The sequence below is a fragment of the Meleagris gallopavo genome, chromosome 3, assembly GCF_000146605.3.
Source record: "Meleagris gallopavo isolate NT-WF06-2002-E0010 breed Aviagen turkey brand Nicholas breeding stock chromosome 3, Turkey_5.1, whole genome shotgun sequence".
Lineage (NCBI taxonomy): Eukaryota > Metazoa > Chordata > Aves > Galliformes > Phasianidae > Meleagris > Meleagris gallopavo.
The window spans coordinates 2,802,149-2,817,706 of record NC_015013.2 but is presented as its reverse complement, the minus strand read 5'-3'; the positions used below and the strand labels follow the sequence as shown (position 1 = coordinate 2,817,706).

Genomic DNA, 15,558 nt, shown 5'->3' with positions numbered 1-15,558 from the left:
AATTAACTGGGGATCTTTAATATTAGCTCTTTCCTACTGAGTTAATACATCAGATAAGAGCTGCTGGTTGATGCCCAGTGTTGATAGGAAAGACTGCAGGGGTGTTGCATCGTGTATTGGTCACTTGTTGCATCTGACACCCCATCTTTGTTCTTCGTCCTACATCTCCCAGGAACTGGGGGAGTTGACTGGTACTATCACAGCCCCATTCATTTCCTGAATATATTTCATTACTCCACATAACCACAGTTGAAAGGGTTAAGCATCTGTCAGAATTAGAATTTGGTCCCATACTTCCCATACTCCCACTCTACCCCATATGGGCATGGGACTATGGCCAGCCAGTGAGTGTGATAGGATCAACATAAGCAATTGCAAATATTACTCAAAGAAGATGGCTGCCCAAAACAGTTACATTGATGATGCCACAGGGATCCCAGAGAAAGGAGCAAGGTGAGAAGGAAATTTGTGGGGCACAGCAATAGGATCAGCATTCATTAGCATCTGGAAAAGAAAAGAGAGAAAACTTCCTGGTTCCACAGGAATCAAGGTTAGAGGAGGCATAGCTGGAAACAAAAGAAAAAAAAAAACTTCCTGATCCCACAGGAACCGGTCAGAAGGCAGGGGAAATTCAGATGGTTAACTTTGTACATTTTCCCTTGATCGCCTTAAGCCTTTCAGATGTGTTTGTTAAGAGGCTCTTTGAGGGTTAAAGGGACAGGACCAATGTGGGGCAAATCAATCAACACCGGTTGAGTTAGGAACCATGGGGCTCAGTAGTTGCCAAAAATACTCCACGTTCCCAGTCATCAGGGGCACTCTCCACATGTACTCTCTCTGATTCCCTAGGGATGTGACCAAAATCTTGCTTTTATTTGGCCATCTTAGCAGCAGAATAGGGAAAATCCTTGATACTAACATCAGAATACCTGTCTTTCCCTCTTCATATATATTCTCAGTTTTTATTAGAGGGCAGAGAGGGGTCACTGGATTTTCTAATTTGTCTTTTTGGGCTCTCACCTCCTCCAGGCTTTCTCTCAGATACAAGCCACTCTCTGGGGAACTACCATTAATCTCTGTCTTATTTATCAGCTGTTCTAAGGGCTTGTTGAAGGAGGACTGTTGAATGCTTTTCTTTCTCTAATTGTCCTGTAAGATTTTCTACTTGTTCCTGCAGATATATAATCAATTCCTGCAAGAATTGAATAATTTGGGTTTCTGCCATACGCTGGTAGTTGAGGATCTCTACAGCAGCCGTAAGAGCAGCTCCTAGAACTGCACAAATGATTGATTTTCCCTTTCTCTCCCCCATATGGGTTTGTTGTGGAGGGAATTTATATGATCTGCAACTCCTTTCAGGCTGGACCAATTACTCCATGCCCACTCCATCCCCATTGGAGACAGTTTGGCATCAAGTTTTTCTAAGACGCTGAGGAGCAGATTCTCACCCTTATTCTTTTTTTCATTAATGATCATGCCTCAAAATGTGTAGCAAACTTTTTTGGGGAAAAAACATATTCTCAACAACTCAACAATTTGCTCTTTATGCCCCCAAGGTGTACACACGTATTCTAAAGCCTCAAAAGTAAAGTGATCTCCTCCAGGGAGAAACAGGTATTATCAACAAATAAAAAATTTGCTCCTTACATCCCCTGAAAGGTACATACATATTCTAAAAAGAAAATCCTCTTACCTCAGGCTCTATCTCAAGGGGTGCACTCAAATACTCAAAGAACAACACTCTCACCTCAGGCTATATCCTGTCCTGTGAGGTCAATTTAAATGTCTCGATCTAATTATTGGAAGAGATGGTTCAACATACATATATCCTGAGGTTAAGGCAGGAAGAGGCCAAATGCTGTCCAGTGATTTATTACTAATTCTGAGCAGCTAGGGAATGCGGGGAAGATGGGGAAGTTAGTGATAGTAAAGAGAGAAATCCTAGCAAATGGCTTACAGAGTGAGGATAGTCATCACCAGTGAGTTAATAATGAAACAACATAATTAAATGGAAGGCATTAATTTTGGAGCAAACATCATATATTCGCTACCGTATTATTGGTCAGTAATCCATCATAATTATACCTGTTGCTATCGTGTTGATAAATTTTGAACTTATAAACCCATCTTTGTCTCCTCAGTTCAGTAATGTACAGGTACACACAGTTTCTAGATTATTTTTCTATCAATAAGGACCCTACTAGGTATTTCTACTTGGACATTTACAAAAAAAAATAAGAGCCTGATCTGGATTTTTGGAAGGCATCTCTGATAACTGAAAGCTGTCCAGTTATCTCCTCTTCTCTTTCTTCTTTGTAAAAAATGTACTGGCAGCCTATATAGAAGCTAGGTATAGAAGTAAACAGCATCTATTCATGTAATTAATCTAACACAGAGGTGAATAATACAAGGAACACCAAAAAGTAGATCAACTTTGATCCTTTATAAAGTGTTCTAGTTGTACAGTCTCAATAGTTCATTAATCAAAGCATCTTTTACTTGTAAATATCAGGATACCTGCCAGTTACATTTTAAGAATTTTTCAGCTGCAGGTTCAGTTGTCAGGAGGCAGCCCACACTGCTTTCATAAAGGAATAAATAGGAGCTGCAGACACGCAGGAGTGCAGTCCTCTCTGTCATTGCCTTTTCAAGATGCAGAACGTAGGATTTACATCTTGGGTGGTCATTCAATTAAAATTGAGTTTATAACTACATTTTCACATTAGTCTGAGGACAACTAAGGAAAACCAGAGGCATGCAATACAGGCAAGGATCATTATGGAGTTTAGTCAGCTTTACTTTCCATTTTCTGCATGGATTCAACTGCTAATAAGACATTGACATAACAAAGTCCTTCTTTACATTTGGTCCTTCACACAGAAGTACTTGAAGAGCACCCAAAGAGTGTCCTTCTAAATCTAGTTATATGCCACATTTCTTAAAAAGAAAGCAGGACTTTCAGCTGTAAGAATCACTGTGGGGTAGAACAAGATGCCTAGTTTAAGCTAATTAAAAATCATGAGTTTTTGTGGTGAGGATTTATGTTGGTTATTTTTTTGTTTGCTTCTCACTCCCTTTAATGCAAAATAGAAGTGCAAAACTCAAAGAAAATTTTTATATATGAATGAAAAATATAAATCCCCTCTCAATGGTAGAAATCATTATAAATCCAAACTTTGGCATAGTGTGAACACTTTCCAATTTGCTGTAATGAGAGGAAATTCAAGAATGTACAAAGCAATGTGCTTTTTTGGTATGCTGCTATGATGTAATAGATAAAGGCAACAGCTCACAAAAGCACTTACAGTTCATATGTTCCCACTCTTGAGACAAAAAAAAGATAGGGTAGATATTAAATCCATAGTACAGACCTTCTCTCTGCTCACTCCTAGCAAGACACTAGCACCAGAGCCATCTTCTTCTCTTAAGATTTTCTGCATGACAGCTGTAGATTCTCTGTTGCTTTGTCCAACTTCCACAACAGCCGAGGCTAAATAAGATAATCACTTATTACTGATGGAGAAAAATTACTCTAATTCAGAGGTTATTTATCTTAACATTCTGATTGCATTTAGTTACAAGAAAAATAAATGACTTAGATTATTACCAAAATACACAGAGAGAAACATTCCAAGAAGTGATATTAGTCATTTTATAATTCTGAAATATTTAAAAGGACAGAAAAAACAAAAGAAAAGAGAGAATAAAATTATATTTTAAAATTCTACTTTAAACATCTTCTTTGCCTCAAGATCATGTCTAACAGTAGCCTATTTTTCAACTCTATAATGCCAAATGCCATGCTTCTTACTGACCTGAGCAGAACAGAGAGGACTTTTCTCCTTTCCCTTCCCTTGCCTAACGCCTGCACAGTGTTGAAGAGTATTGCAGCCGTAGCTCTGTATGTCAGCTTTGTTTATTTATCTATCTAGGTAAATTTGAAATTTAAATTTGAAATTTTAAATATAAACTCTTGTTCCATGACTCAAATTTCTACACCATGGAAAGGTAAATTGATTCTCTGCACATTTAACAAAGGCTGATGTAAGCACTCACATGGACTGAAGTGAGAGATGAGTTGAATGGTGACTAACACTTATCTTTGCGGCTGTTAAGAAATTGTAGTGTAACAGATTGCAGTTTCAGTGTTTGAGAAGCCAATCCTTTTCTAACACACAAGATCCTCAAAGTCTTAGGATTTTCAGTTTCTGACAGTACCTAAAATATGTCAGTGGCTTTTCATGTATGGGAAAACTACTGACTCTGTCCTACATAACATAAATGACAACTCTTCCTCCCATGCTCCCAAACAAGAAAGCAGACAAAAAAGAGGCAGTGCCTTGTTCTTTAATTTTAGCTGGTTCAGAGGTTTCTTCTGCTCTGTGATGTCCTGAGAAATCGATTTCTTTCAAATAAGATAATACTGTTGGAGGTGCTTCCACTGCCTCAGCCAACGAATCTTCAGGCTAAAAAATGTAAAATCCCAAAAAACTGTTTAGAAAGAAGTCTTAGCACATGTTATAAAGCAAGAATCAACTGATCATGTTTCTCAAAGCATAGTAATCAAAAGTTCCACATTTATGAGGAAACCAGAGATCCAGATCTCTCCCAAATAATACCTTTCAATTGCTATCATTACAACTGAAATTTCCAAATTGTCATTAGATAGTCTTTTTTTTTTAAAATATTTATTTCACCTCTTTTTTCTTCTTCACAGTACACATTTAGCTTCTGCCTAGTATCAGATGTCACACAGATTTGGTCAAGATTTTGAGAAAAGTTAACACAGTTAGATCTGTTCTTCCAGACCAAGTGATCTACATTTGACATGCCTATGGAGATGGAAAAAAAGTACAAGGAATATAAAGGTACTACAGTGGAACTAAGCCTGAAACTGTCTGAGGGTAGGTGAGGAGTGGTCAGTTTTGTAACTTGGTATAATCTGTGAACAGGAATATAACTAGTTTACCCCCTAAATGAGTCAGAGAACTGGAGAAGTGTCAGCTCAGTGCCATTACAATTATTTTATGAGGACCTGAATTTTCCATTTAATTAAAATTTAGATGTGATAGACGCTTGGAACTGACCTAATAGATGAAGAATTCTGCTCTTGAACCAGATCAACAAGTACAACATTTTGTAATATGGATCGCTAAAATATTTACTGAATGTTGTGTTTTAACCCAGGTAACCATATAAGCACTCATGCAGGCTCCTAATATACAATCCAGAACATACTTTAGAATCCCCATTAAAATATTTATATATATTTATAACATTTTTAAATTTTTTACATTTCTTGTGATCAGTATGTGAATAATACAAAAATAGCTTTAAAAATGATAAAATCTATTTGGAACACTTACTTGTAGATCATTCAACTTACTTTAAAACCAAAAGAATAATCCTCACCAGTACAGACTGGTAAGCCTTACTTTGGTCACTGGAAAAATCATGAGGCAAAATCTCTTGGAACACATTTCTAGACATGAAGAAGCAGCTAACCAGGAACAGTCAATGTGGATTAATGAAAGGTAAATAATACCTGATCAACCTGATTGCCTTTTGTTATAAAATGACTGGCTTTGTGAGTTAGAAGAAAGAGAAACACGCAGCCATCCATGTCTCAGGCTGCAGAGTGTCCCTGAGTTTTATTTCTATGTCTAATGGCAGAAATCAGTATCCCTGTGGGAGTTGTGCCCAGGTAGAAGAACTGTTCAGCTTGGGGTCAGAGTTTTGGGATAAGGTGAACAGGCTGAGGAGCATCAGGGAGTCAGAGAAGATCAACTGATGAAATAAAACTTTGCCATCCCTGAGACACATGCATCAGCTGGCCACAATTGAAGAAAAGGCTGTCCTGGCTGAACAGGGATCATCTTCTAGAGCTTAGGCAGAAGAAGAAAGCACATGGCCACTGAAAGCAAGGTCAGATGGCGTGGGAGGAATACAGAGATGCTGTTCATCATTGTAGGGAGATAACTCACAAGACCAAAGTTCAATTAGAGTTGAAGCTGACCAATACTGCAGAGGACAATAAGAAGGTATTTTTGAAATATATAAACAACAAAAGGAGAACCAGAGATAATACTGCTCTGTTATTTGATGAGGATGAGCTGCTCACAAATAAGGAAAGCCAAAAAAGCAGACATTTTTAATGCCTTCTTTGTTTCCGTCTTCAAAACTGATGATAGGCTCTGGGAACCCCAAAGCCCTGTGGAGGTTCTCTCCTAAGTTGGGGAGACTGTGGCTGCAGTAATGATACACTCTGAGCCAACTCCAAACTTGTGCGGGATTTGTTGCTCCACCTGGATGCACATAAATCTATGAGGCCTGATAGGATTCATCCCTGGGTACAGAAAGCTGGCTGATGTCATCGTGACATTTCTATCAGTAATTTTATAAGGGTCTTGCAAATCTGAAGAAGTGCCTATTGACTTGAAAATGACAAATATTGTCCCTATTTTCAAGATCAATAAGAAAGTTGACTCTGGTAGCTACAAGCCTGTCAGTCTCACTTAGTGTCTAGTAGCATTGTGGAGATTATTCTGAGAGTTACTGAAAAACACTTGAAAGACAATGCAGTCATAGGTCACAGTCAACGTGGGTTCATGAGGGGAAAGTCATACTTAACTAACTTAACCTTTTATGACAGGGTTAACCATCTAGGTGAGTAAGAAAAGCCAGTTGATACAATCTTTTTGGATTTTAGCAAAGATTTTAATACCATTTCTCACAGTATCCTTCTGGATAAAATGTCCAGCATACAGCTAGACAAAAAATCACTGGATTTTGTAACTGGGTTGGAGCAACCCTCGATATGTGTACAGAAAGAGATCTAAGGATTCTTGTTCAGGGCAAGCCGAATATGAGTCAACAGTGTACCCAGGCAAGCTACAAGGGCCAATTTTACTCTTTCTGTATTTCATCCTTGAAAGCACCTGTTCACAAATGTATATACTGCCAAAAAAGCGATGACAAGAACAAGGACTGGTTGTGCATCATGAGGTATTTTTTTCTCTAGTAAGGTATGTCTCATGAAAGTCCAGTAGAGAGACATGATCAGATTTTTCTTTGAGTTTTATGTCTGATTTCAACTCTATACATTCTATTTAAAAATTTGCTGGTGTATATGTCAACTGAAAATGGAATTGCAAATATACAAAAAACTGATTATTTTTTCAATAATCTTGAAACTTACTCTCAAGTTCCATTATCAAAATGGAAAGTAAGATTTTATCATAAAACATTTAATCTATTATGTTACTTTCACACAAAAAAAGAGTATGCACTAGAAGAGAAAAAGAGAAGAAATACAGGTATAATGTCCATCTTCTGTAACGGTGTCTTTAGTATACTTGTATTATTGAGCTGGTTTGAGCAGTTATTACGTGTATATTGCCCCCATATGCTACAAATAGCAGAAAAACGAATCAAATACATATTAAAAACTAAAAACATATCGCAGATTATTTTATAGTTTTTGTGAGCTTTTTAAGACTTTGAAAAATAGAAAGTACATCAGCACCACATGAGTATTCTGGATACTTTTTCTTCAGCTAATATGTTAAATTATTAAATTGGACAAGATGTACAAGGAGCAGCTGAGGTCACTTGATTTGTTCAGCTTAAAGAAAAGACAGAGGTGTGACCCCATGGTCTATAGATTCCTAATGACAGGAGTGGAGGGACAGGTACTGATCTCTCTCTGCTGACCAGCAATAAGATCTAAAGGAACAGCATGAAGCTATGCCAGAGGAGGTTCAGGTTGGATAGTAGGAAAAGGTTCTTCACTGAGAGCGTGCTTGGTCACTGGAACAGGCTCCCTAGGGAAGTGGTCACATCACCAAGCCTGCTGGAATTCAAGAAGCTTCTGGACATCTCAGACATATGGTTTCTTTTTTGGGTGGTCCTGTGAGTAGTGAGGAGTTGGTGTGAGTAGTGAGGAGTTGGTGTTGATGATCCTTATGGGTCCCTTTCAATTTAGGATATTCTATGATTCTGTGATCCTTATGAGCCCTTTCCAACTCAGGATATTCCATAAATCTATGAAACTGAGAAGCAGCTATCCAAAGAAGGACCTGGGGTTGTCAGTGGACTGAAAGCTGAAAATGAGCCAATAGTGCACTTTCCATGAGCAGTCAATGAAGGAACTGGTATAGGCCTGGGGACAAGTGGATAGATGATTGTGAAGAAGAAAGGGACCTGGGGGTGCTGGTTGATGCTCTGCTGAACATGAGCTGGCAGTGTGCCCAGGTGGCCAAGAGGGCCAACAGCATCCTGGCCTGCATTAGAAATGGTGTGGCCAGCAGGAGCAGGGAGGTGATCATCCCCCTGTACTCAGCACTGGTGAGGCTGCACCTCGAGTATTGTGTTCAGTTTTGGGCCCCTCACTACAGGAAAGATGTTGAGGCCCTGGAGTGTGCCCAGAGAAGGGCAACAAAACTGGTGAGGGATCTGGAGCACAAGTCTTATGAGGAGCGGCTGAGGGAGCTGGGATTTTTTAGTCTGGAGAAGAGGAGGCTCAGGGGAGACCTCACTGCACTCTGAACTTCCTGAAGGGAGGTTGGGGTGAAGAGGGATTTGGCCTTTTCTCCCTGGCAACGAACAGAACCTGAGGAAATGGCCGCAAGTTGTATCAGAGGAGGTTTAGGTTGGACATGAGGAAAAACTTTTTCTCTTAGAGAGTGGTCAGGCACTGGAATGGCTGCCCAGAGAGGTCGTGGAGTCACCGTCCCTGGAAGTGTTCAAGAGGCGTCTAGATGAGGAGCTGCGAGATATGGTTTAGTGCTTGTGGTAGCAGTGGTAGTGAGAAGACGATTGGACTAGATGATCTTATAGGTCTTTTCCAACCTTGTGATTCTGTGACTCTATGATTCTATGATTCTTGGTGTTCTTCAGTCTGGAGGAGAGAAGCCTTCTGGTTGATCTTCTGGCAGCCTTCCATTGCCTACAGTAAGATTATCAGGAATATGGAGATAGACTATCACAGTAGTGCTTGGCAGTAGAAGTGACAATGGGCAGTGAGCTAAAACAAGTGATGTTCTGATTGAATATAGGGAGAAGTATTTTCACCATGCATTGGTATAGGTTGTACAATGAGACTGTAACCTACAACCTCCATTGTTTCTGTGACCAGATCAGAAGAAGCCCTTAGAAGTGTGATCTAACCTGATTGTCAATACTGTTTTGGACAGAAGATTGGACTAAACAAACTTTCCGTCTACCTGAAATATTCTGTGATACTTGATTGTATTTTTATGATTGCTAACTGATAAATACATAAAGCTAATGAGAAAAAAAGAACTCAGTTCCTGGGGAAAAAAAAAATAAAAAATCCTTATAAAACCAATATTCCAACACACACCAAGTGGCTTCAAGACTCATGAACTAAAAGTGAAAACTCTTTTTTTCCCACTTTTCCTTTCTGGCATTGTCTGTCACTGCATTTCTGATATACAGAGTGACAGTATTTTTTTCTGAGAATTCCTATACATGTGCCAAAGACAGTTTTTGGCTGAATAGCAAATTGTCAGGGAAAACACAGAAAGATTCTTTACAAAAAAAGACCTCTTACAGAGATTATGAACACTTCTTTTTTTGCTGATTCACTGAGCTAAAAATTATGTAAGGTCCATTAAATGGAAACATTCTGAAACAATCCAAAGAATGCTATCTATTCCAGGACTCCAGTAGGCAACTCGAAACAGAGCGAGCAATGTACCCTTCTGGCAAAGAAAGCCAGCATCATCCTGGTCTGCAATGGGAAGAGTATTGCCAGGAGGTCAAGGAAGGTGATTAGGGTTTGGAAATCTGCAGGAGGAAAGTGAGGATGCTAAAATTCCCATGAATTGAAAAGAACAAGCCAAGAGATTCAAGGGGACATATGCAGCTAAGATCCACTAAACACAAACATACACACTCCTGACTCAAGCACTTTTTGTATCACTGCTCAGGGAAGAAGGAGAAGTGAGCAAATGACTGTATGGTGCTGAACCACCTGCCAGGTTAAACCACAAAAGGCATTTTGGCACTCAGTGTGGGATTCGAAGTGTTGAGATAACAGCAGATCTGACTGCAGTGTATTTACAAAAGGTGTTGTGGTAGTAATTGCTGATCATTAAGTTAATTTTTCCCCTATTTATGAAGACTCTTTGAGAGACTACTCATAATATTGTGTAGCACGCTGCTTGCTGTTTATTTTCCCTCCTGTGTTGTTTGTCTTCTCTGGGGATTGCATTAATGTTTCTCTTTTGCTAAACTGTGTGGCCTTAGCCTGTGTTATGATAAAATTGGCAATTGAGAAACTAACATTGTGTGGGTATTTGGCATTGCAGCTGTCTTTGGGCAATGGAAACCAAACTGTTGATAGTATTAGTAATAACACCCTTTGCTTTGTCTCCTCAGGGAGCTTAGCTATAGAGGAGATAGCGGAGGGCAGTTTCCAGCAGTTCCTCAGCCTCTCTTTCACTTTCTTTCTTCGCCTAGAGCTCAAGAGCAAGCTACCACAGCTCTTGAGAATTATGAATACCCCAGGATGTTCAAACCAGCGTGCTCCTATTGCTGTGTATCATGAATGTTTTTCAGATTATGTTTGAGATTAAACAATTATTTTAGAATATTGCCCAGAGATCTGCCCTGAGGAAGGATAGTTCTGAGTGGCAGAGAGTGCAGAATGGTATGGGCAGTTGTCTAGAGCACTGCACCCCCAGTGGTTTGAAACTTCACTTTTGAACAACTGCAGAAACCTGAAAAATTAATAAAACATTTGGAAAAAGTCTGCTGTTGCCTTAGCAATCCTAAAGAGGTACAAATCACTGCAGCATGCTGAACTGGCCTGTGCCTACTGAGCTCTGTTCAACACTATTCAGCATCCTCAAGGCTAAGAGAATGCATCTGGATCTGATAACAATGCAATGGACCCTCCAACTCCTGTGGCAGCTCCAATTCCTGCAATAGGTTCTGTGGTTGCTCTGAGCATTGTGATCACTGCTCACCTAACCTACTGCCACTCCAATCCTTGTAATGAGTCCTGTGGTTGCTTCTGCTGCATCCTGTGGCTGTTCCAAATACTGTGTCAAAAAAAAAAAGAAAAAAAAAAAAAAAAAATTTCCTCTCAAGGGACGTCCACCATGCCCAGATGTTCAGTCCTGTGGTTGTTCAAGCTCCTTCAGTGAACTCAGTGGCTGCTCCAAATTCTCTGACAGGTCCTGTGGTTACTCTAACTCCTGCACTAAGCCCTGTAATTGCTCCAACTCTTGATACAGATTCAGTGGCTGCTCCAAGCATGTGATGAGACCTGTAACCACTAAAAACCATTCAGTGAGCCCTGCTGTTGCTCTAGCTCCTGTGACAGGTCCCGCAGCTGCTCCAATCCTTGTTACAGACCTTGTGGCTGCTCTAACCCCTGCGATGGGTCCTGCAGTTGCTCTGACTTTTATGACAGAACCAGCAGTAGCTCTAACCCTTCGATGGGCCCTGCAGGTGCCATGACCCTCACAATCAGCCCTGTGGTCACTTCAATCCCTGTAACAGGCTCCATGGTTCAACCAGAGAATCAATCAGTGCCAGTATCAGCAAGATGAAGAAAAGTCTATGAAAGTCAGAACATTTAGCAAAGAGAAGCTTATAAATTCAGAGAAGAAGCAGATGAAAGTGGATCAATCACAAAGGCAAAAAGAGGAAAAACAGAAACCATCTGACTCCTAACACTGAGTGAGCTGCGAGATTTGTGAAAAGATTATGGCTGTTGCACTGGTGATGGTGGAGCCAGTATCCTGGACTTAGCTGGCAGTGAAGCCAAGCAGCTGAGATCCCTTTCTAGGAAAACTGGCACTGACAAAGCAATTGGAAAGGAGACACAGTCTTTCACCGAATGGCAGTGACTCTTGTCAGTAGTGAGGGAAAGATGTCTCTTCAAGGAAGACCTGGTATTTAGCTCAGGCAAATGGATCACCATGGAGAAAGGTATTCAGTACTTGAGGGAAATAGCTTTGGTAGAGGTGGTGTATGGAATTAACTTGGTTGATAATACCAACTCCCAAAATCCAGATGACATTAAACGTATGTGACTGATGTGGAGGAGAATTGTATGGAATGTACCATCATTGTATGCCAGCACCCTGTCAGGAATGAACTGGAAAGATAATGAAAGACCAACAGTGGATGAAGTAGCTTCCCTACTTGGGCAAAATGAAGTCTCTCTTTCTCCCTATGTGCCTCTGTCTCTGTTGTGGAAGAAACTGACTGAAAGGTTTGGAGAAAAAGAAATAAGGTTCAGCAACTCACCGATCTCTACATACCAGTATTTCAACCATTAGAATTCAGAGACAATCATAGCTGTTCAGACCTCTGGCTGCTTAGAGTGTATGAATCTCTCCCTGGCATCGTGGGGTAGCAATCAAAACAGCTGTGTGATGTGTGAGCAGGTAGACAATCTGCTCTGCCTTGTGACCAGGCTACAGGATGAAATATGTCGATTAAAAAGTGTCACTGGGGACAAAAAGAAGGAACAGGGAAACCACAATTCAGCCATGCACAAATAGGTTGTTTCAAAGGAAAAAACACAAACCCATGGCAGCCCGTATTTAAACCGAAGGCAGACTGTGTCACATCAGGTTGAAAAAAAACCCTGCAAAGCTGGAGGCAAGAACACAAAGGAAGAGAGAGGATGGAGGCAACTCTGTGCCCAAAGCTGCAAATGAAAACCCTCCTTGCCTGCTCCACTCCCCCAGGTGCCTCTCTACCACAGGTATGAGGCCCTGAGTGTTGAAGGCCTGTCTGAAGGTGGTAACAGTCCACTCAGTCCTGACATGCCAACAAAACCAAAGCGGAAAGGCCTTCCTCCAACACCAAGACTACTTCACTGAAAAAGAGATGAGAATTGTAGGTGATTCCTGCTTACAGGGAACTGAGCATCCAACAAGCAGAACAGAACCTCTTCTGTCTTCCTCTTCTTGTGGTGAGGCAATGACTGCTGGTGAAACAGGAGAAAGTAACGGGGGAAATCAAAGAAAAAGCCTAAAAAGAATTAAGGAGTTATCCTTTAAGGAAGTGACAAGAGCAGCTGCCTAGCTGAAGTGCCTCTACATCAAGGCACACAGCTTGGGAAACAAGCAGGAGGAGCTGAAAGCTACTGTGCTGCTTGAAAATCATGATATAGTTGCGGTCACCAAAACCTGGTGGGATGGTTCCCACAACTGGAGTGTGGTTGTCAATGGCTATGAGCTGTTCAGAAGGGACAGACAAGGAAGGAAGCGAGGAGGTATTGCTAGCTACATCAGGAAAAGAATGGAATGTGAAGAGCTGTCCCTGAAGAACAGTCATGAGCTAGTTGAAAGTCTATGGGTGACAGTTAGAGACTGAGGCAGCAAAAGAAGCCTTGTGATCGATGTCTGCTGCAGGATACCAGATCAGGCAGAGCCTGTGGATGAGACATTCTACCTCCAGCTATGGGAAGCATCATGAATGCATGCACTCGTCTTGGTGAGGGATTTCTACCATCCAGACATTTGCTGGAAAGGTAGCACAGCACAAGTTCCACTTTTTTTTAAATCCTCTTCCACATCCCACTGGGAAAAAGGAGAGTAAGTGGAAGTCTGTAGCACTTAGCCACCTGCCAGGTTAAAACACAACAAATGAGTATTCCAGATAATTGTCATATTTGCGTTCTTTCCTTGTTCTTATATTCTCAAGGCACTTGTTGATCCTTATCAAATAAACCATCCTTTTGATCCAGTGTAGTGCAGTCTTTCTTGTGGATGAATACATATTGTTCTCAGAGGCGCCTTTGGAAGCTGCTATAAAGGAAAAACTAGTGGCAGAATCTACAACTTACAACTTACAACTTAAATCAGAAAGGTAAAGTGAATAAATGTAATAAATTTACCCTTATGAGAAGGTGAGAAGGCATGAGTTCTTCTTGTGTCTCAGTAATGCCTTCATATTCTTGAACACTGCCATTGCCACTGATGTCTCCTGAAGCCTGTGCAAAATCCAACCATAACAGCCAGTTCATAAAAATCAGAGGAAAAATTCTCCAAGGAATTACCTACTTCTGTGCAGAAAAAACTTATATCTATGTATGTACATATTTATTTATTTTCCCAGATTAGTGAATCCTCAGTCTCATTATGATGTTAACTTGTTTCGACGCTTAGAATATTTCATGAAGATGACCTTTTAGATAAATATTAAACACTATTCTGATTTTCAAAGTTGTTACAGATAGAAGAAAAGGATGTTTTTTTTTTTTTTAAAATTCGTCAGCTTAACATGCTTCACAGTAAAAAAAAAAAAGATGAGATGCTTTCATATAGAGAATTTAAAAATTGTATTGTCTTGACAAAAAGATATAATACAGTTAAGCCTTTGAAAAGTATCCTATTGTAAATGACTTTGAAATCAGATATCCAGGAACTGAGGATAGATAAAGAAATATTTGTAAGAATACTCACATCTGGATCATCATCTTCACAATGATCTTCAGTAGCTCTTGGGTCAGATCTGATTGTCAGATGTTGAATTGAGCCCTACATGAAACAAGAAAAGCAGTTCTAGGAAGTAATATTTCATCGAGTGTGCACAAGAATGAAAAACAAATTGAAAACAGACTATAAAACCCTCTACTTGTTTGGAAAATTATCTGAGGCATGAATTTATTTATTTTTTTAAATAAACTCAATTTAAAAGTATAAATATGTTTTCATGTTCTAGTCTTACAATGAAATTTGAAGCTGCCAGACTATGAGTTTTAGGTCAAGAGAACTGTTAAATTATTTACGTACTTTGTATTTCATCTGAAAGATAGATTTCTAGATTCTAACTAAGAGTCTTTGAAGTGCTGCCTGCTTTTTTTCCTAGTTAAAAAGTACGTTGCTACTGCAAAAATTGTAAGTGAAAATCTATAAAAAGCAGGCAAAGGATTGTGAGGGAATACAAGTAAGTGGTGAAGAAATCTGGGGAGAAACCAGCTTTAAACCTCAAATCAGAAAGAAAGGAGATGGGATTTTTCATTAACAAATGTTTCTGAGTTGCGATTTACATTTCTCACTCTGACATGCTGAAGAAGCAGAAATAGTCGTTTTAATCATTTAAATCTTGTCTTTTAGATTACAAAGATTCAAAGAAATGTGGGGGACATTCCCTTGTTATGAGGTTTCACAGAGTTGGGCATGGTAGACACATAGGGTAGAAAGATAAGTAGGGACATCTGTCACGCATGATCTGTGTCTTCCTGTTCCGCTCACTCTACATATTTTGCCTTCCTACTCTTGCACTTTTTGTAGGCAAAAGCATGAAGAAGCTGCCAGATTTAGCCTTTGTCTCCACATAACTCTTAAAAAATGTATTTATCCGGTGATTTCAAGGAACTAGAATGTTTACACTACGTAGCAACATTTTGGTTGTGTTCTGTGTGCTGACTATGGTCACGGATGCATAGCAGATCTGCTCATTCAGAGGTAAAGCCTGAGTCTTGGTGAGGAAAATTGCAACTTTTGTTGAGATAGGAATCATAGGATGGTTTGCTGTTGTTTAATATAACAAAATAAAATAAAATAA

The 15,558-nt window shown here is 39.8% G+C and overlaps 1 protein-coding gene across 1 annotated transcript in view; it reads right to left on the bottom strand.

Annotated features, from left to right (window-relative positions):
- The window catches only part of COL15A1 (collagen type XV alpha 1 chain), a 105,245-nt gene that overhangs the window by 58,737 nt on the left and 30,950 nt on the right, over window positions 1-15,558 (bottom strand). The window contains exons 4-7 of the mRNA XM_010708265.3: window positions 14,454-14,528; window positions 13,886-13,981; window positions 4,340-4,466; window positions 3,372-3,490 (exon numbers count right to left, since the gene is read on the bottom strand). Coding sequence (XP_010706567.1) covers window positions 3,372-3,490; window positions 4,340-4,466; window positions 13,886-13,981; window positions 14,454-14,528 — 417 coding nt within the window. The remainder of the gene's footprint in view (window positions 1-3,371; window positions 3,491-4,339; window positions 4,467-13,885; window positions 13,982-14,453; window positions 14,529-15,558) is intronic.